The sequence below is a fragment of the Coloeus monedula genome, assembly GCF_965178545.1.
Source record: "Coloeus monedula genome assembly, chromosome: 2".
NCBI classification, from domain to species: Eukaryota; Metazoa; Chordata; class Aves; order Passeriformes; family Corvidae; genus Coloeus; species Coloeus monedula.
Window position 1 is genome coordinate 78,781,900 of NC_138782.1, and position 22,760 is coordinate 78,804,659.

The 22,760-nt window shown below is 37.3% G+C and overlaps 1 protein-coding gene across 2 annotated transcripts in view; it reads left to right on the forward strand.

The window, feature by feature from the left end:
* The window catches only part of FBXL4 (F-box and leucine rich repeat protein 4), a 63,768-nt gene that overhangs the window by 3,179 nt on the left and 37,829 nt on the right, over positions 1-22,760 (forward strand). For both annotated transcript variants that reach the window (XM_082303228.1, XM_082303229.1), the window contains exons 2-5: positions 3,190-3,354; positions 3,944-4,533; positions 13,513-13,858; positions 20,888-21,132. In XM_082303228.1, coding sequence (XP_082159354.1) covers positions 4,025-4,533; positions 13,513-13,858; positions 20,888-21,132 — 1,100 coding nt within the window. In that variant the 5' untranslated portion in view covers positions 3,190-3,354; positions 3,944-4,024. The remainder of the gene's footprint in view (positions 1-3,189; positions 3,355-3,943; positions 4,534-13,512; positions 13,859-20,887; positions 21,133-22,760) is intronic.

Sequence of the window (22,760 nt, forward strand, 5' to 3'; positions counted from 1 at the left end):
TTTGGTAGTCCTCTGAGCCGGTCTGACTTGGGGCCTGTGCACTCTTTCTCCCCCCTCAAGCCAGCACTGACTTCATGTGTTGGTTTGGGGAGAAGAACAGACTGAAAACTACACTTGCTTGCAGGAGTGTTTCATGTCTGGCTGGGCAAGCCCCAAGGCTCATCTGTCTGGCCCTCCAGCAGTGCTGGCTGGAAAGGTGGCTGTGAAGCAGAGAGGGATGGGCTGCGTGGTGCACGGGATGGGAGGACAGGGCTCATGCAGCCCCAGAGAGAGGCTGGGAATTGGATCCAGCCTCAAATGCAAGATGGACACGTAGGCACAGGATAATAGCTCACAATGTCACTGTGTGTTCATAGCATATTGGTTTTTGTTTCTAACCAAATTGTTGGTACCTTCTGTGCTAGTCTCTGGTGGCTGCTGAAGGTTCTGGTATTTAATAGCACAATTTCAGTCCATTTAATGGAATAGACAGAAAAAATCATGATATGAAAGAAAGAAAAGATGTAGAAGGCTGCTGCTTGGGAGGAGGATAAAAAGACACACTTATAAGAAACCTTTATTAGGCTTTACTTTGGCATTATTATGCCTGTACAAAAAAAAATTAATAATATACAACAGGCCAAAGACACAGCCAGAGATTGAAAGGCGTAGTTGCATCGGCCTAAGTGTATCTTTTAAAAATAATCAAGCAGTTTGAGGCAGGGGGGACTTTTTGACATAAACTTATGTACGTGAACTCCAGACCTGTTTATCTCGATACTTTGCATAGACCTGAGTCTGCAGTTTTAATTTTTTTTGCAAAGTTAAATCCTCTTAATTAGAAATCAGCTTGACTTCTGGTAGTTCCTGAAAAAATCTCTTTGTATCATCTGGCCCTACTGATCTGTATTTAATGTAATTCTTACACTAGCTTATTATCCTTTAACCTCTGGAGCAATTTTTCATTCGTCTTTTAACTCCACACAATTCTTTTTAAATGCCAGAAGAAGAATTCCTATTTGTATTGTAGTCCTAACGCTTATTTAATCCTTCTTTTATAATAGTTTTCTGTTTTGTCTTACTTGTAATAAACTACTAAATCCGATATTGTTCTGAACTCTTTAAAACTAATTTGCCTCCACTTGTATTGTTTAGACTAATATGTTTTCATGAAAGCTTTCTGTGCCTGCTTACTTACTTTTGACCCTGTTGACCAATGCCAGCCAAAATTGACAAAATTGTGTCAGTGTAAAGGATATGAAATTTTTACAGGTTTTGTGAAATCGTCAAGTTGCTAGAGGGAGAATGACCCAAATTAACATTACTGCTAATGGAAAATCTTCAGCATGATTTCAGGTTATTTCCTCTGTTAGACCTGGCTTAAACTGGCCAGCTACCTGATGTACAGCTCTGAACCGCTGGATGGTTTTGCTGGTCTTGGACAAGCTTAGATAAGGAGCACTGCTGGGTTTTACAGCAGCACCACAAGAGCTGCAGTGGCCAGAGGAAACCTGGACTTTGCAGTGCAGATGTGAAGTTGTGTAGGTTGTATATGTGAGATAAGTGGTTCCCACCTCATCTTGAAGTACCACAGCTGAATGATTCTTAAAACTGAGGTCTGTAAAGCCATAATTTCCATGGAGCAGGCTTCAAATCATGTTAATCAGTAAAATTTTGAGTTTGCAGGTGGTGTATATGCTGATCTACCCATGATTCCAGGGCTTGATAGCAGTACATTTGTTGAAGTTTAATGTCTGTTGGCATATTCTTTAAATAGATCCTTCTTTCTAAGAGGGGAAAAATCCAGAAGGAGAATGTATTTGTAATCTTTACTTACATCTTGTAGCATCTCTGCTTTGAAAAAATAAAATAACGATTTTCAGACTGGAGTTGTTTCTTTTATTTTTTTTTTTTTTTTATTTTCAGGAGAGGTTCAGGGTTGTGCTATGTTTTTTACCAGTGTCCTTTCTAAAAGGTGGCTCAGGTTGTTTGGGGGAAATGTGACATTACTGGTTGTTGGCATTCTAGGGGATCTGGTAGTAAATCCAGCATATTCCCTTCTGCACTGAGTATCAGGAGTAATTCACGTTGTTGACAGCTGCATCAACATGTGAAACTAAACAAAAAGCCAATAATAGAAGAGGCAAGAAAGTGAGAATTGAGCGCCTCATTAGTAAACTTTCTTTCTGTCTTGATAAGAGGGGCAAATAGTGCAGCCTGTCCTTATCTGTTACCACAAGTGCCTTCTTGCTGAAAACGTTGTGGTGAAAGAGAGCTGTTTGTACATATGTGTGTTTGTGAATATGGGAGCAAGTGACTGACCCAAAAATCATACACTGTGGATTTGTGTAGAGACTTTAAAAAGTTTAAATTTGTTTAATTAGTTACCCTACTTTACTTTATGCTTCCAAAAATGCTATAATAGGGTCTCACTTGTACCCACTGCAAACATTAAATACGTGGTTTGTCTGCCTAGAAGTGTGAGACATTGTGTTAGTTGTTACTTGAGGTGTCTTCTGCAATAGAAGGGTCACATCTGTTGATTCAGAGATTACCACAGTGTGTATCCTGTGGTAAACTAAGCAGCAACTCCAGCACGGGCTGTTGAAGAAACGTTTATTCTATTTTGAGACATTCTTAGTCATCCCTGTTTTGGTCTCTGACGGGTTACAGGCATTACTCCTTATTCTCTCCTAGTAAAGCTGATGGACAAGTTAATGAGAAGGCTACTTTGTCAGGAACAGTTTGTGGTGCTGGAGGATGTGAATTCATAGCCCAAGTGTGTTGTAGTGCCAGCGGAAATTGGAGAATATGCTCCACATTTTGTTGTGTGTTGGTAAAACTCACAGTTTACATCACACAGGTATGGAGCAGCTGCTCAATATGGGACAAGCATATGTAAGAGGATCTTTATTAGTAGGGAATATGATACAGCCCTCCTGTGTCCTGTAGAGAACATTCAGCTATAAATGTTTCTTCACTGTTGTAAATAGAAAACTTTAGTAAAGTAACTTAGCTTTAATTTAGCTTTTTCTAACTGTTAAACCTGCTTATTTGATTGTTTTACTTGTGTTGGTGTAGGCTGTGTGAAACACAAAGATATCCTTAATAAATAGTATATTTTGTCTTGGGTTTTTTAGGTATGCAGGTCTAGTACATTTTGTGTTTAACTGACTTGTTACTTCAGTGAAAATATTTTCTCTTGTTCAGAATTAAAATGCTTTCTGTGGGGACTTCTGATGCCAGGACTCTTTTGAAGACCTCGTTTGTGGCATGGTTTAAAGGAAGATGATGTTGTTAGTGAATTTGGAGCATCCTTCAGGAGGCTGGTGACCCTTCTGTCAGTGTGTGTGCTGTCATGGACGACTTCAAAAGGTAAAGGCGGTATTTTTGTAACTCTGTTTCAAATTAGCACTCTCATAGAGGAACCACTGGTTTTAGATTAACACTCCGAAAGCTCATTCTTTTCACTCTTAAAACCATTTACAATGTTATTTTAAGAAAGTAAAACCATTTACAACGGTTTTAAGAAGCTGTATCTTCACAATGGGAAGGTGTATCTTCAGATATGCTTTCAAAGTTGTTTACAGCGAGAGCCAAATTTCATTTCATACTTGAATTCATTTCCCTGAGTCAGTGCAATTTTTTTTTCTCTTAATAAATCTCTGAAGATAATGCTTATTTTGACCATTAGTTTTTTTGTTGCTTGAGGGCTGGTTTTGGCTAATATTTCTTCATAGTCTTCTCTTTTTTTAAACAAAAAATAAAGGGGAAGTAAGGTAAAAAGTAAGTGGGAAGCCATGCTTAGTAGCTTCCAACTAAACAATTGTCTTACAATAAAATACAATAATTTATTAATATTTTAGTAGCAGTACTTTGTTTAAGAGGATATTTTAAAGTGCACAATTTGCTTTCTAAGAATGCTGTATCTTCTCATCTGTGTTTATTCATTCTGTTTTATCAGCTCTTTTTCAAAACACCACAGGCAGTTAATGCACCTTATAAAGGACTCCTCACTTTTTACGTCTTCCTAAGTCCTATCTAGATGTCACCAGTGTTTCCCATGTTAACAGTTCTGAGCATGTTTTACTACATGTGCCTTCGGCGCCGAGCTAGGACAGCGACGAGAGGAGAAATGAACAGTCGGAGGGCTATCGAATCGAACACCCGAGCCTTACCTATCAATGTTGAAATAGTTCAGTATGCCAAAGAAGTGTTGGATTTCAGCTCTCACTATGGCAGTGAAAACAGCATGTCGTATACCATGTGGAATTTAGCAGGTATTCCCAACGTGTACCCTAGTTCTGGTGACTTTACCCAGACTGCTGTCTTTCGAACTTATGGGACCTGGTGGGATCGTTGCCCAAGCGCTCGGCTGCCTTTCAAGAGGACACCGTCCACCTTCTGTAGCCAAGACTATGTGGAACTTGCTTTTGAAGAACCAGTTTATCCCACTGCAGTGCACATTCTGGAAACCTATCATCCTGGAGCTGTAGTCAGGATTTTGGCATGCTCTGCAAATCCCTACTCACAAAATCCACCAGCTGAAGTAAGGTAATTTTTTTCTCCTTTATGCTTTCCTGTAAGATGTTAAATGCCACAAATAGGGCTGTTTAGTGAACCTTACTTCCTAGTATTTATCATAGTTTTGTATCTGACCCACTAAAATTGTCTTTATTTTTTCATGTTTTTAAAACTGTGGTGGCTCGTTTTGATAGCAACTTCAGAGATGTGGATGTTTTGTAGGAATTAATGCATCCCCTAATGTCAAATTTAATTTGTGTAATGATAGTTTTGGTGTTGGAATTTTTATGGGCAGTAATTACTATGTCTGTATAAAGCACTACTTTTGAAATGGTAGGTCTGAGCTCTTCCTCCAGTACGAAGAGGAAATTGTGTAAAAGAGGCTGAGGATTTATGGTTGCTGTATCATCCTGCTTCAAGTAGCCATAGACTCTTCTCTGCATGCTTTAGGTTGCATGTATAGTACAATCAGGCACTGTAACTATTCGTATGGAAATGAAGCTGAAACCAGAGGCACAGAACACTCAGACAAAAGGTGCCATTTGTCTGATCTTTATTTTTGGTCTGATCAAAGGGTGTGAGCTGCACTTTCTTTTTACACTCACTTCAGCTAAAAGAAGCAGATTTGATGCTCTTGGTTTTACTTATGCTAGGAAGTCTTGATGAAATTCCAGTTGCAGGGTCAGGAGTGTGGTAACCTGGGGAATGGTAAGATAGTAAAGAAAAACACTGTGTATGAGGTACGAAGCTCTTAGTGAGGAGGTGAGGAAATAGAAATGGAAGGAGAAAGAGAACAGGTCAAAGCACATGGTGGGGAAAACTGGGAAAAACTGCCAGTGTATGCAACTGAAGCATTCCATATCAAAAAGAGATTAAATGATACCAAAGATATAAAGGAAGGCAGAGCTGATAGAAGAAATACTTAACAAAATGTATCCTGCAAAAATTAGTATGCGAACAAATACTATATTGCTATGATATACACACCTTGGTGGTATAAACAGTGCTAGTATGGATGTTGGGTGATTTTTTTTTTCCAGACTTACCTTTTACAGATGCAGCTAAAAAGTATATTTTTGAGTCTAACTTAGTATCCCTTTCTTCCTAATACTAGGCCGTTGATGTTCATTCAAAAACCCTTGGAAAATCAGGTGTCATGGTTTATTTTCAAAATTCCCGACTAATATATTTTGTATGATTCTGTCATCTACTGTGGTTCAGTGCAGTTGCTTGTTTTACAGGTCAAATGAGAATATGTTATATAGCTCTAAAGTAAATATCCAAATTCAAGGAACAGTGATAGGTCAAAGTAATAATGATAGGCCACCTAACTTTAGCAGTATGAGAGTGTTTGGCGCTGTAATACAGAACTTATTTACAGAATGGTATGTGGTGAAGGCAGCTTTAAGACTTTTAAATTCAAAACCTAATGTGAATTGACTTTTGGGCAATTACTCTGTGAACTTTCATTTTTCTTTTTTATTTTATGATATAGATTTTACTTCTTTATGATGGAGCACAGAATGGAGCAAAGGTCAAGACATGTTAACTGAAGGACCTATTTAAATAGGTGCACAAAAAGAGTTGTTCAGAGAGTTAAAAGGAGATGAAGTGAAAATACGAATATAAAACTTCGGGGTATGTGCTTTATGACTTCTCTTGGGGTGTGGTCTGAGTGAAAGCTCAGATGCCCTTCTTAAGAGAAGATTAAGTTTCTGTAGGATATGGCTTTTTGATTTGTAGTCAAGAATCCCTTCTGTCCTGCCTACATAGGTTAACAGCATTTCTGGTTAGAAAAAGGTTGTCTCAGGCATCCTTGGAAACAGTTGTCTGTGCTGCCTCTTCAGTACTTCTTAGGCTTGATGCTAGAAAAGTGTTAGAGCGACCTGGTTTTTTTTTTCTGTTGGCTTACCTTTCCTCAGCAAGACTTGTCTGTTAAGAGCTGCACATTTGGTTTGTCTCCTTTCTTCTAAAGGAGGCAAATGTCTTATGTATGGTGTCTTGAAGGGAAGATGTAGGAAGCCTTTCTCCACATGAGGTACACAATATTTTTTCTCTGTTCATTTGCTCACCTTTATGAGGGGAATAGGAAGAGTTGCAGGAGTGCAGTCTCTTTTCTGCTTTTGTTCATGGTCTCTTGTTTTGACTTGCAAAAATTCTCTGAGATACCAGCTAAGAATTCTTTTTTTGAAGATGAAATGCTGCTATAATCTCAGGTGATTCCTTGTTTAACTGATGTTTTGGTCTTGAAGCACTGCCATGCTATTTTCTTCTGTTAAAAAAGGCCATGACCTACTTACTCAAAAGACACTTAGAACCTTGTTTTCCTCTTCTGACTATTTTGATACTTGGTTTTAAATCACCTTATTACCAAAGAAACCTTTCAGTGCTGCTTTGTTTTATCAGCTGTATCTGTTTCTGAACACCGGTGTAGAAAGGGCAGGTCGTTAGCAAAGTTCTTTTTCACCAGTTCTTACTTTTGATATACAAAGAAGGCCAAACTAACAGTGAAGGCAGAACTGTTAAGAGGAAAAAGTCTGTTCAGACTTGCTTAAATGTTATGTTATGTTATGTATGTACTTCCAACTAGGTAATATCTTTTTTTCTTTGGCTAGTATTTAAAACCGCTCATTCAAAACTTTGCTGTGTGCAAAAACTTCTAGGCTACAAGAGTCTCTGTAAGGAGCTAGTGTATCACAGTTCTTGCTGAAGAGAATTTTATGTATTCTTGTTAAAAAATGGCTAACATCCACATATTTGGTCAATATATTACTTTATGCTTCAGTTGCATGAAAGTACAACTCATGCAGGTTTTCAGAAAATGGTCTTTGGTCATGTTCCTTTGTTGCTGGTGCACTGAGTACTGCTGTCACAGCTTTGTATGATGCTGGTGAGCTTTATTCAGAGTGTCTTTAGAGGTGGGGTCAGATCTTCATGGAATGGGAATAAGCATTTACTTCTCAGAGGGCATGTAATTGTTTCTAAGTAATCCTAATGCTTAGAACACAGCAGTTAGTTTGAAAGTTTTTTTCGTTATGGTTTAACTGGCATCCAGCAATTGGAGGATCCTCTGTCCTCATATCTTTTGCTGCTTTAAACACAGAAGGCATTGTATCACTTTTCTCCACATTAAACGATTTTTAAAAATCATAAATATCAGAGAAACTGCTGTTCTACAGCACATGGAAATCTTTTGTGGTTTTCATTTGTGCCTGTCATACCTTGGCTGGTGAGAAGTGTTGGTAATTCCTTAAACTATACTAACATTCCATGTACAGATCTGTTGCATGAATTACCTGAGTGCAGAAAACCCAAGAAAAAATTAATAGTCTGAGATTAAGAAAATACTGTAACATAAAGTCTCAGTTTTTATATGGTGAAGAAATCAATCCCTATTCTTGATTGTGTTGCGTTATGATTATTATACTAGTGTGGCCCTGGGATTTTGTACTGTAGTGCATGTTCTCTGTTTGTAGGGTTTGGTGACAATGCTGAGTTGTCACCAAGCTTCAGCCATTGGAAGAGGCAGAGCTCTACACACATGTGGTGGGGACAAATGCAGCTGATAGTTCAGCATGAGCTGAACCCAACCAAGAGAGTTTTCTTTGTTTCTCACAGTGTATTAGATTGATGGGTAAGATACAGCTAGCTTCTGTGTTGAGAAAAATGTTTTCTTTCCTTTTTTTCCCCCTTTTTTACCCAGAAGTCTTACTCTTGGTGATTCCCTAATGGCTTCTTCAGTGTCAGCCCTTTTGAAAACATTTTGATATTCTTAATAGTTAGCTGTTGTTAGTCTTTGTTTAAGTGGGAGTCACCAAATAAAAAATAATTTTTTCGGAAGTTTTTCAACTCTTTCCGTTTATAAAAATAACTCTGGTTTTTAAGTTTGGAACATGAAAGAAAAAATTGGTCCCTATTCTCCTGTTGTGGTCTTTTTTAACTTAATTTGATAGTTGTTTTTAAGTCATATATGTCATAGTGACACTGTATATTCATGTGCTTTTACAAAGGTTCAAAATCAGAGATTCCTAACTAGTCTGGAATGTGTGGCTATACTTGGGGTGGTATTTCATAGCATATGTCCATACTGCTGTGCAATGATTGCTTCTTCAATAATTAGAGATTATCTTGTGATTAATTTTTTCTTGTTTTCTACAGATAAAGTGTGACACTGATTAGGTTTTTTCTCACGGGTGAGATACCATGATCATTTGTCTGGGACCATTTCCATTGTGCCTTGTGTATTCCTGTTATTTCTATTTAATTTGTTTAGAATCATGTCGTTTAGAATTTTGCTAGAAAATTAAGCGTGGCTCAGTGTTTCCAAGCTTTGCTGTGTTTGCTGTATACAAAGTTTCTTTCTGTTTCTGAAAGTCTTAAGTCATGTAGAGGCAGAAGCTGCTACGAACAAGAGGGTCAGGCTAATGAAGATGACAAAATAAGATGGTCCCGCCCCTTCCAATGGGAAGTTTATTGTATTTAAGCAGCCAGGAGGGATCAAAATGTTGATTAAAAAAAAAATCCCCCCTTTTAAAAAAAGGGAGTGAAACCAGAAAGGCGGTGTGCTGAATGTAAAATATCATGAGTTCTTGTAGAGAGTGGCATTCAGATGGTTCTTTCACTTTACCTTTTATTCCCTGTGAATCTCAGATGAAAACACCCAAAACACTGCTGATACCATCAACACATTAGAGTGTGATAAGGAACCTTCAGGCCTGTATCTCACCTATGTGTAACACGCAAGTTCTAGACATTTGCATCCTTACTTAAAACTTGTTTTGACATCTTCAGGCAAGCAGCTTTTTCTTGTTCTGATGTCCGTCATAGAAAAATGAATTCTGGATTCATGGAATACAGTCATTTTTGAGAAATGCCTAAAAAGCTCATGTAGACAGAACAGTTACTTGAAGTCCATTCTGCTGTTTTAAGTGTCCTGAGCATTCTTGGAGTCCTGTCTGCTGTCTCTGGTATTTCAGAATTGATCTCTTGGTAGAAATTAAAATTTGCTGTGTATTTTCCCATAATAATTAGACTGCCATGAACTCTGCTTATCAGCTTAATCTGAATGATTCTTAAATTATGCTCATGATCTTCCCAGTTTTCTGTTCCCAGCTGAGGTCAGTGGTACACTTTCCAGGTTGGGTTGAACTAGTGTGCTGGAGCATCCCTGGTGTGTTTGCAGGCAGGAGATGTTTTCCTGTAGGTAATCTACAGATCTTTGCTCTTTGCAGTGCAGTTGCTTGGCTAAGAGCAGCATATAATAATAATTGTTGCAGAAGTTGCATTTTCATCAAAGGCGTTGCATTTTCATCAAGGTGCATTTCCATCAAATATTCTCTGAGCTTCCTTATGTTCTCCTTGTTCGTCTATCTGGAACTCTCCCTTCTTTTGGCTTTTAACTCAGCTATTAGTGTCTTGAGGCAAGGCATTTATTGGATTCCTTGTAGTGTTTTTTTTTTTTACTTTCTACACCTATCTTGATTTGACAATACAAGAAACCTCAGCAATTGCAAGCAAAGTTTAATCTTGTATTGCTGGAGAGAAATCTGATTACTTTTCCTAGAAGCCCTTTTTCCAAAGACTCTCTCTTATTACATATATTTCTTCAGAAGTAACCAGGTCTGCTCAGGCATCATCTTAACCATTAAAAACCTTTCCAACAGCATTAGGTCAAAAAAAAATTAAGCAAGCATTAAATATATGCTCTCGTTTGACACAGACCTTACGATTCTCAGCCTAGAAATCACTAAACTGTATTTTCTTTCGTGGTGAAGGAAGGGAAATGGGATTTTTTTTTTTTTTTTTTTTTTACCACATAGGTGTATGGAGTCTTTAGTATCAGAGAAAATTGAGTTTCTGTCTGTCTTCATGAGACAGAAATTTAATAGGAAAACTGAGTCCATTAAGGCTGAATGGAGAAACTCACTTAACGTCCTCTTTTTCTTCAATGACTAGAGAAAATAATACAGATATTGCTGACTCTTATTCAGGCTTTGCCTGGCACTCCTTGTTGGAAATACTGAGGCTTTCTAGCACATTGCTGATGAAACCTTCTTATCAAAGTGTTCTCATTGTGACATCTTTGATCAGCTGTTACTGTATATCTGCAAGACTGGAGGACAAATAATGTACAACCTGCATTCATTTGATTCTACTTGATTTTTTGAGAGCTACCTAATTAACTTGGGATGTGGGGCAGACAGAAATCCTTTGACTTCTTTAAAGGTTTATTAGGATTCAGTTTCTCTTTGTTTTGGGTTAAATAGTTTATTGGGCATTGTAAGCTTGGAACAAATGGCAGGCAACCTTATTAGGGAAACTGATTTTGATATATATCCCCAAACCAGGACTGACTGCAATAATGCCTTTCTTATGAAGGATTTTTAAATGGATTACCGTAATAAAAGAATGTTCCAGAACAGAAGAATGTTCTTGCTGAAGCCTCTTGGAAATTTAGACTTTTTAGATCCCATTGTGAATTCTTCACTCCCATTCAGATTACATGCAGCCCATTTAGGTATCACAGTGGTGATCGTAGAGCAGGAGATCACTTCCACTTGCAGCTATGGGTTAAGAGCAAGCCTACACATGGGAAGGATTTACCAGCCCTGACACAGAGCAATTGCTATTGTCTGTTCTTGTGTGTGGTGCCACCACAGCAGAGAGCATCATCAAATCAACCTGGCAGACTTGAGGTTTTCCAGACAAACCAAGAGCTAATTCTTTTGAAGTTAGTTTGGTGGGCTGTTGATAAAAAGTAGACAGTATGACAGGGACAGTGGAAAATTGTCACCAGTTTTGTTGTTCATCAGCATTTGGTATGTAATGTGGAGTTTCACAAGATTGTGAAGTCATGCTCCATGTCTTCCAGTTTCTCTAGTTCATTACAAAGACTGGAAACTGGATACTGCTTGCTGGAGTTGGTTATTGCACTGCAATTTGATGAACCCAGATCTCCAGATGCATTATTTTTTTTCCAGAGCTCTACTGCTGCTAGATAATCCTCTCTCCAGGGTACAAAAGGAGAAGTCAATAACAGACACATTCTGCTAGAAGTTGATGGTCCAATATGTGTTAGATTAATGATAAAATAGCCTTGAGTTCCCTAAGGATACTTGAGCGGGTATATGGAAGTGTCTAAGCAAATTGTCAGATGGTGATCTGGATGTGTTCAAGGAAGGTCATGTGCATTGCCAGCATTAAGTATTTGCTTAGAGAATCGACCTATGTGAGAGGGTGTGACAGTGGGACTACAGCTGTTACTTTGCCATGAGTTGACATTCATTTTGTAAATTAATGAAATCTTTCCTTACTATTATGTCTCTCTTAAGAAAACTGTTAATTTTAGGCTAGAGCTGTCCACTCTCCTACGTTAGTACTTTGATATGCCATGTGCTCGCTAGTCTTGTATGTTTGTTTTTAGTTCATTACTTCTTTTTTTTCTCCTTTGGACATGAGAGTTCTGCAAGTCTCCCATTCTACTATAAGGTACTTGGAGAGCAGCATGATGTAGGATAGGAAAATTTATCTGTGCATACCTGAAAATGTCTGTTGTGAAATGGAAGTTTCATCCTATATGGATTAATTTTCTTGATTTTCCTACTAGCAAATATCAAACTTCTCAACCTTACTTATGCTGTGTGCAGTGTTTTAATGAAAATCCCTATATTTGTTTTACTTTGTTATGATGGAAAAAGTTTAAGCATTTGGTTCTGAAAGTAAAGCATGATTGATTTTATTTTTTAATTAATATTTCCCCTCTTATCCCCACAAGTGTTCTGCAGTAGGTACCAGTGTTGGACAATACTTGTAAGTTCAAAGTAGTGGTATCTAGTAGGGAAAGCCAAGATGCTGAGATACTGAGGAGCAGATAGAGGGCTTCTGAGATTCATGTGACAGGATAAGTACTCTGAGAGAAATCCTTGAAGCTGGGACTAGGGTGATCAGAAGGAGACGGAGCACATGTGGAAGTGTCTGGATTAGTATTGAGGTAAACATATTGTCAAAGGGAATAGCAGTAGTAACTGCTGGAGGCTTTCTTTAAGAATTAACTGGACTTGAAGGAGGAAAAATATGGGCATCAGTGACAGAGGGATCTCCATTCACTGAATGAGGACCCATGCAGATGTAAACAGCATGTTTCTGTTTTGAGGCCTTTAGGCAGGTTTGGGAGTGCTGAAGATCTAAGGAATGTAAGATTTGGTTCTTCCAGATTACTCAGTTGGCAGCAAGTTTTCCTGTCACTTACTGGAGGAGATTTGAGGTGTGTCTGTGAAACTACATATGGTAGTTCTGTGCATGCCCTGGACTTCTGTCACTGGACCAAAGAGGAGAAAGGCTTTTCAGTTCGGCAGTTTGGAAATTCTGACGTCTTCTGCAAAGGACCCTTTCAAAACTGACTTGAAGATTCTACTTTCTTTGCTGATTTGTCAGTGAATGACTTCTAAAAGGAACTTTGTGCTTGCCTAGACAGATAGCAAAGTAAAATTTAATTTTTTTTAAGTGACTTGTAATACTGTAATTTGGACAGGCTTGATGTTAAAGAGTCTGAGCAGTGGGGTTTTTCTCTTTGTTTTGTAGGAAATGAGAGGTCAGATGACTCTGTTTGGGTTACATGGCAAGACTGTTCCTTGTGTACTTACACTAACATTGTGAAGACATCAGTAATCCATTTGTTTTGATTACCTTACCTGTGAGATGTTAGAAAAGCTTGAGCACAGATAACACTAACACAAGTGATTGAGTCTACAGCTTGTTTTGTTATTTAACAATGTGGAGAAAATATGCTAAGGTCATGAATTAGTGTGTCCTGTTGAATTCATCCCTAAATTCATCCATTTATCAAATCTAGGGAAAACATAGATTTCATAAATCATCTTTTCAGCCATGTTTCTTGCCTGTTAAATACTTCTGACAGAAGATGCTGCTGTCTTACTCTGCTCAGGAATTGCTTTAGTAACTTTGATTTTAATTCCTGTACTGTATGTGTGTCCTTTTTTTTTTTCACAGATGGGAAATACTTTGGTCTGAGGCACCTACAAAGGTGAATGGTCCTCAGGCTCGGCAGTTCACACCTTGTATCAAACAGATAAACTTTCCCACAAACTTAATCCGACTGGAAGTGAACAGCTCTCTTCTGGACTATTACACTGAATTGGATGCAGTAGTACTACATGGTGTGAAAGAGAGACCTGTGCTTTCACTTAAGACTTCAATGATTGATATGAATGATATAGATGAAGATGAGGATGAAGAAAAGTTTGGCTGTGGAATGGACACCCTTAATAAACAGTTCAGCATTGTTACCCTCAGGGAATGGCCAACTAATGGATATTTTGATAAACTGCCTTATGAGGTAAGAAAAGCATGTTTATGCTCATTAATTGTAATTGTCAAAATTACAAAATGTAATCACAATTGTCTTGATCATTAAGGGTGCAAAAGTGCTTTACAGGGTTTTGGTCAGGATAGTTGCTTTTTCTCAGTTCCTTGCATTCCTTGTGAATCTCCTGCATTTACTGTTTAGGTATGCCTGAATTCTGTAAGTTTGTTTGCTTACGTGGGTGGATGTTAGGTATTTGCATAGTTATTGCACTCTTCTCAAGAATCTGTGCATTCACACACAGTTTTTACACCAGTTATTCTAGCTCTTGAACTTAGAAGCTTTTAGCAGTTTCCCAATAGGATTTTAGTCCTCATGCTTGACAAAGAAAATATACAGAAGATATATGAAAAGATTCAGTCGACACCTGGAAGTGGAAATAGTTTGTAATAGGCTAAAAGTTTGTTTTCCTGTTCCCTGTCTTACAAAACTTACAGAGCTTTGTTCTTGAAAGTTCCATAATATTTTTATATTATTATTAAATGAGCCTTTTCCATCCAGCTAAGTTGTGAATTGTGGTGCAGGTAAAGTATCGTATAGCTGGACTTCTGCACACTGTCTTCTTTTTATGTTTGCTACTTTCTGTTCTATCATTAGCAGAGAAAACAGTTGTGAATAAACTCCTTTCAGATCCCCTGACAGTTGCAAGTGTGCTCAGAGTCTGTAGATGAGAATTTTCTTTCCTCTAATTTCCAGTATAATGAAGTTGTGGAATACGATTGTTGAATGCTATGTGCCAGCCAGGCAATTCTCAGTGGGGTGTAGCTGTTTATGGAGGCTGGTACCCTGACTGGAGTAAGAATTGAGAGACGAAACAATTACCTTCACCTCTCCTGAAATAAACTGCTGGCACATAGTGGAAAGGAGCCTTTACTTACTGGTCAGACCTTTGGACTTGGTCAGAGACAAGATTATTCCTGCTCTTCAGTGTGCTGCAGTCTGGCAGAGGCAGCAAGTGTTCATTTACTGTGGTAACTCAGCAAATGCTCAGAGTGCTTGTGGCTTTAACCAGACTTGCTTTGGAAAGGGAAGGGAGTGTGGTGAGGTGCTGCCACTGATGGAAGGGTGCCTGCAGAAATACCTGATCTAATCAAATAGTATTTTGGTCTTACCACATCTTTTGACTCTAAGTACCCCAGTTTGACACATGAAGGCCATGGTTGGGTGACCATGTACCCTAGTAGCCTGCAGAAATTTGCTGTGCTTGTAAAGACAAAAGAGTGAGGAAGAGAATGTAACATTTCTTATCTGTCTTCTCTTGAAACTTCTCTTGAAACCAAACCTCTTGAGTTTGGTTTGGGATTTTTTTGTTGTTGATGCAGTGGAATAATAAATGAGGTAGTGGTGGGGGGTTTTTTTGTTTGTTTGTTTTTTTTTTTTTGTTTGTTTGGTTTTTTTTGGATTGTTTGTTTGGTTTTTCCCTGGAGTCCACATAGTGTTTAATATATTTTACTGTTGGTGCTTACATAGCAGTACTGAAGTAAAGAAAGTACTTTGCATATTTGTTTGAAAGTTTGAAAACATGTTGGTCTAAGTAATTCAAAGAAATTATTGTAGATAAAGCTTTATTTAAATGTAGGAATTTTTCTTGTTTGAAAAGGCTGGATAAATTGACTTCTAGTATAGTAGAATATCAGGGAGATTAATCAATCTCTTTTCTGTTCCATGTGATCACAGAATCATGAAGGTTGGAAAAGACCTCCAAGATCATTGAATCCAACCATAAATGGTTGATTACACATATTAAAATTTTAATTTAGAAAGTATTTGTGTAGTCTTGTTACTCCTATGAACTTCTGTCTCCATGTACTTTATTGTGTTTTTCTGCTCTCCTGTTTGTCTACCAGCTTCCTTTTTTATCCATTTTTTAGCATGTTTGGGTTCATGAATAAATTTACATGGTCTGTCAATACCAAGAACATTTTTTTTCTTCTGCTTTGATTTAAAGAAACTAAAAATATGGGTGGAATATTCATCAGAAAACTATAAAAGACTATTTCTGGACTGGTTTTGTGACAGCAGAAATCCCAGTTTCCTACTTTGTAGTCCAGCTGGAAGGGTTGGGCATCAGAACAACAAAAATGTTTTCCTTGGTAGTGTGACAGTTTTTTATCACACTGGATATGCTCCACACACTCTTATCACACTCTGCATGCTGTATTTAAGGCTGACAAATGTCAGATTTTTATGGGAAGTGTTCAAACTATGGATGAAGTAAGGCGATTGCCGACTCCTTCCAGTTTTGATTGATACATTACATGAAAAATTGTATCTTTTCTGTAGGTGTATATTGATTGTCAATGTGTAACTGTCCTAAGTCTTCACGCACATGCCTATTCCTTATTTGAGCTGTTTGAAGCTTTTTCATACTACCCTCTGTAATTCACAAAATACACAAGCTGAGTTGGTTGTGCTAAGTAGATAGTAGCTCCTCCAGCCTTTTTTTTTTGCCTTTGTTGTCTTTCTGAAACTTCCATAGACTATCCTTTCATAGAGTCTGGTGTTCTTGAAAATGGCATTAGGAATGGCCTGCTGCATCGTGAGCTCTAAAGACATTGTAAAATTGCTTCTGTCTAAAAAAGAGAAAAATGCTCAACTTCCCAGGGCACAGACTTCTGTAGAAGAAAGTGTAAATTTTTGGATGACCTAGGTGAGAGAGTTTTCCTTCCCTAATCTTGGATGGTGTTAACCAGCCCTTAGGAGCTGTGAAGTACTTGTACTATCTCTTCTCCAGAACTACCTTAAAATGGAGGAAGGATTTTAGAGGAGACACTTCATGTCCTTGTCTTTCTTCCCAGTTAATTGACTAGCTTGTGCTGCTTGTAAAGTGGAAGGAGTAAGGCCTTAGTCTTAGTTGGCTTTGCAGGAATACTTGAGGCCTGAAGGCCTGAAGAAATTCAAAGCTGTTGGGAAAGCTGAGGAATACCTGCCACAGCATACATGTTGTGCAGTTTGAGACTCACCAAGATGTGCTGGCTACTAAAAACCCAGCTTATTTTTCTCCAGAAAGGAGAGTCAGGACACTCTGCATGCTCCAGTCCAAAGTATAGTTTTTATAAAAATTTTGGTATAGAAAGATATAAATGACATCTTTGTCATTCCTTGAAGCTGATTTTTCAAAAACTGCCTACAAGATTTATGAGCTGTTGGTGTCTGCTGGTGTTCACATGCACTGTCAAATGTGTGTGCATTTGCTGGTGCAAGTCACGCTGTTGTAGAACCAGAGATGTGTGTTTTCTTAAACTATGCTGAGAAATGTCAAAAGCCCTAGAATACCTTCTTCTTCCCGCCTTCTCTCTTTGCCTCTTTGTGCACATATCCTTTGTCCTTTACCTGAGCATGTTTTAATATCAGTTCTAATTAAATGGATTCTAAGCTGTAGCTCCTCTAGCTGCAGAGTAAAAAAATTGCAAGTTGCTATTTGTCTGTTTCTGAATGAGTGGTTTGCATAGGCCAGTGTATTTTTTTATTGGAAAACAATTTCATCTTCATGTGCAAGAACTGAAAAAGGGAATTTGTAGAAAGTACAGCTATTGTAGGTTTGACCAGCATCCAGGCATTCTTTTCTGAGCAAACCAAGTTGTGCCTTATTGTGCTCTACCACAAGTAGTGTTTTATTAGGTACAAATGGTTGTTCCTTGCTGTTATTCAGCAAAAAAGCTTAAAAAAGTTAGATAAACTTTTGGTTCAATAAGTATTATTAGAAACTACCCCATTGGTAAAGTTTTGCCCTCTCTACTGAAGTGTGGAAATTCTTTCGGGGCTTATAAGCAAACTTTGCAGTGGGTGAGATGCTTTTTTGTTTGTTTGTTTGTTTTTTTCTTTTTTTTTTAAGATGTTATATTTTTTTAGTTGTTAGTTCAAAAAATATGCATGTATGTGAGATGCTGTAATCAGGGACTGCCATGATCTTAAAAATATGGACTGGGTATGAATCAGGATCCTTTTTGTGCTCAGCACACAATGATTTTGTGTACTATTGTTTGTTGAATTGTGGGGAATTACGATTTGGAAACCTTTGGTTTTGGAGGTGTTCACTGCAGTTGGCATTGCTCTTACCACATGTTTAAAGCTGGCATGTGCCATGTTTGCCCTGGAAATGGGACAGGGAGTACTTTTGTACTTTTAGTCCATCATAGCCTAAAAAGGCAATCAGTGTTGTAAATTATATTTTGTTTTCCTCTTTCTATTGTTTTTTCTAATTAACTCTGGTTTTACTGATTGATTTATAAGAAAGTGTGAAATAATAATGATTGTCATAATTTTTCATAAAAGCACAGTAAGAACTGTTGTTTGTGAGAAACTGCATAATGAAATTCGCGTTCAAAGCGGATACTCAGTTCTGTAGCATTCTTGGAATCACCACGAGCACAGCATAGCTGTGTACAGCACATCATGTCACATACTCATTATGGTATCAAATTGTACTTTATGCTAGGATACATAGACATAAAAAAGCATGTTCCTGACAGACACCAGACTCCAGGCTAATGGTGATTAATGGTTATTAGCCTGCATGTTTCGAACTTGTTATTTTTGTTTAACCAAAAGCCAGGAAAAAGCACTTTATAATACAATGTCATAGGAGTGACATTTTGTTGTGTGTTTTCATTCTAGGTATTATGAAGTAATATAATTTCAGTAAAAAGTAAAGATGATTTTTTTGATTGAGACATAAGAGATTTCATCTCAGGTGTGGAAAGACATCCTGCGTGTTACAAAACACTCACTGAAGTCATCAATTAGTGTAAAGGCACATTGTTCAGTCATTAATAGTTTCATTCACCATTCTCTGTATTGCTCAGAAGTTACAAAATTACTTTTTTCTCATTGAATGAAATTTGTGTTACTTTGCTTTTATCAGACGTTATTATGTTACATTAATTGTAGACATAAATTCTGCTGATTGTGCAGCCTCTGCTGAGCTTTCAGCTCTAGAAAACTTAGTAAGTAACCATGGGAGAAAAATTGGAGGGAAAAGGCATTAATAAATTAGATATTTAGCTGACTTCTGTAGTGTAGATTAGCTGAAAGTTTGCGAAATAGTTTGAAGCTGTCTTTCAGAATATTGAAAGTTATTTCAAGTGGACTCAGATACAGAAGTGGTCTCAGAAAAACAGGTATATGTTTAGGTATCTGCTATTAGAATGACAAACAAAACTGTTTTAGACAAGTTTAAAGCTTAATTATGGGACTGAGCCGAGCAAAAATCAAGCTACTAACTTGGGATTATGTCTTTGTTAGCTCCTAGTTATTTTGGATATTCTAGGTTCCAAAATGTCAACAAGTTCCTAAATGTCAGTTGGGTGCAAACTTTTCTGATTATAACATAACTGCAGTTATTATATGTATGTGTGTGTATATATATATATATATGAAATTATATAATGCTGTTACATTGAAATGCCTGTGCAGGTCCTCTGCATCAATCTGAGTAAGAGTTCCAGACACCTGCAGAGACAAAAGCCTGGGCTATTTTTAGGGAAAAGGACAAGCAAAGAGAGGAGAACACGAAAGGCTTGAAATCAAGCATGAAAAAAGCTGGAGTGTATCAGACACTGTACTTTTTGCATTGCAGTTGAACTACAAGTTTTTAAGAGATGTAGATCTTGTTGGAAATCTAAATACTAAATCTGGAGCTGAGTAGGAAGTAACATTCTCCATTTTGCAGGAAGTTGAATTGTTTTGTTGTTCCAAAAATGAAGGGGGGAGGTGGAAAGTAGCTGCATAATAAACTGGTGCATTGGAAGTACAATCTGTTTGGATCTCAAAAAAGCTCCATTTTCATTTTACGTCACAGATTTTATTCTGATTTTTGGCGGATTTGTCTTATGAATCCTTCTAAGACATTAAAATGAAACATGTTGGTATTTGGAAAGGTCCACAGGATTCTGTTCAGTTTAAGTTGATTCGTGAGTTGTTGTGGTTTTTGTAATTTACACTGATTCATTTCAGCGAGTTACTGTTTCCCACTCTGCTTGAAAACAGTCAATTTTAGTTATATAACTTGAGTGCAGGTACTTATATCTGCTAGAGACAGCTCTGGTAAAGTAAACATTAATTTTTAGATTTCACTTTTTGAGTGCAGTTTCTCTCAGTTCCTAAGCCAAAGGAGATTTATTTATTTTGTTGGGCATTTTTGTTATTTCCTAAAGCGAGTATTTATGTCTGTGTGCGTGTTGATCTTTCCTTAGAAAGGAAAACAGAGTGTGATAGGAAGGAAGGAATATTTCTTACCTTCTGAGTGTGACATAAGTCATTACAAAAGCATTTACAGTGATGGCAGTCAGAAAGGCTGGTGATTATTCTGAAGCTGAGATGATTCAACTGATACAGTTAAAAAGGGGTTTTTCCCTTTCAGATTTGACTCTCGTGTAGAACAAAAATGCTCTCGAGGTATTACAGCAATGAAGACATTGTAAAAGGAGATCTGATTATGTTGAATTTTTTACCTGGTTGCATAGTCCAGAGGAGAGGATATAATATGGAAGACAAAACACTGATTTTTAAAGCAGAGAGAAGAGGAATAAATCTGAAATTGGTTCAGGGTGTGGGAAAACTGGGACATGGTATGGTTTTCTCATGTACTTTGCAAATATTTCCCATCTTAAAAACCAAATATGGAGAGGAAGGAGGATGCCAGTTCTGTTTTCTGCTCAGTGAAAGAGCAGACTTAGTGAAAGGACATATATAAACATAGTGTTTACATATATATCACTGTTTAAATTAGCATGGGTAAAGAAACTTCTAATTTGAAAGCTTCCTGTCCCTTTCATATGCTGGTCTGCTTTTTCCTTTCTTGTTTAGCATGTTGTCAAATTGAGAAGCCAGTGCAGTTCTATTTAATAGTTAATCAATGATTGATTGGAGAAGTTACTTTTAAGTAAAAGGTTTTGCTTTCTTTGAGGTTAGAACATATTTTCTTATTTCTTTGCAGTTTTCCCTTAATGTTTTAAGTGCCATATGACCATCTGTGACTTTTTTTTCCTGTTTTTAATGTAGCTCATCCAGTTGATTTTGAGTCACCTTACAGTACCAGACCTGTGTAGACTAGCACAAACTTGTAAGCTACTGTATCAACATTGCTGTGATCCTCTACAATACATTCATCTCAGTTTACAACCTTACTGGGCGAGGATTAATGACACATCCCTGGAGTACCTACAGTCTCGCTGCACTCTCATCCAGTGGCTGAATTTATCTTGGACTGGAAACAGGGGAGCCATCTCTGTTTCTGGATTTAGCAGGTCAGTGTTAAATGTACAGAAATGTTTTGACAAGCTCTGTTTGCAGAGCTGCTGCATGGTAGTTTCACTAAGTATTTGAAACTTTGTTACAAAGGCAAGAAATGTGTTGGATTTACTATAAAGGGTGTGATTGCTATGACGTAGAGAAAAGGAGCAGCTAAAACAGTAAGAGATACTAAGTATAGCAGCAGAAGTCCATTGCAATCTGTACAGTCTGCATGTTACAAGCTGCTTGTGACTGAAAGACTTCTTCCAGGGGGAGCAGTGTTTTGCTTTCTTCTGGGCTTCTGAAACACTCAGCTAGAACTGTCAAAAATCCATCTCGCAAGGAAAATGTTTGTGGTTGTTCTTTGTACAGATGAGCCATCAGTAGGACTGTATTAGAATGGCTGCAGTAATAAACTGATTGCATGCTCACATGGTATGAGCCGAGTAATCACTGGAGTCCAATGTAAATGCAAATATTTTCATAAAAATGATTTAAAACATTAGCCCTGTTGGAAAACAGGGGGGTTGCATGTGCATATTCCAATGAGCTGAAAATATGGCTGTACTGTAGGTCATTAAAATAGCAAATTTGCAGGGATTCTTCTCTGTGTAACAGCCATGTTCTCTGCTTTCTTAAGATATCATTTCTTGCTTCTTTGCTCGTTTGCATTAGTTAAACAGCTTCTATCAATGCATTTCATTTAAGCGAAAGTTGCTGCTTCAACTAAAGGGTAATCAGCAATGGCAGGTGAAAGCAGAAATTGACTGATAAGAAACAGAAATGTTTAATATATCTGAAAAAGTTGTCTTAACTCTCATTTGTTTTCTGAATAAAAAGTTTAAATCAAGTATGCAGACATTTTCTTTCCTTTCATGCCTAAATTCCTTACCTGAGGAAGTAAAATATTTTGAAGAAATACGTTGTCAAGATGGGAATGTCACTTCTGTTTTTCCAGACCCTCCAGTATAATGCAATAACCCTATGCATATTTGTGCTTATTAGTAGAAAGAGAAAACAGACATTGGCTAGTTGTTGAATTGGGTACAAAAATTTCTCCTAAGTTTGGATTTCACGTTAGATACGTTATGCAGAGGATAAATGCACACACTTCAATTGAGAATTCAGCTCTGAAATCATGAAGTGCCTGTTTTCTGATGCTTAGCTATTAAGTCTGTCTTTTGAAAACATAACATACGTGCATCTTTGTGGCAACTTCTTTCATTTCCATTAATTCTTTTTTTTTGGCATCCAGTATTGCTAAAAATCCTTTTAGTCTTGAAAGAAATTAATGCCAAATTCAGACATAAACTTTACAGTTTCTGGCATTTCTGAATTCCACTTAGTTGAAAATGACTTTATTATTACTAATTTTTTTTTTGCTTCAGTGCTGAACTACAAGTAACATGTGTATACAGCATTTTTAAATAATAAATATTCATTATTTGACTATTAATAATCTGTGAGTAAATATTTTCAGTGTATATTTGTTTTAAGGGATTATATTTATTTGTAACAAAGGAGAAAAAAGTTTTTTGACACTGATGCAATTCTGAAGTTATCTTAGTTTTAGGAAAAAATATTTCTCGGAAGAGATGAATGCAGTCTGGGAATGGGAGATGCAGTTCAGTTGTAAATTTTA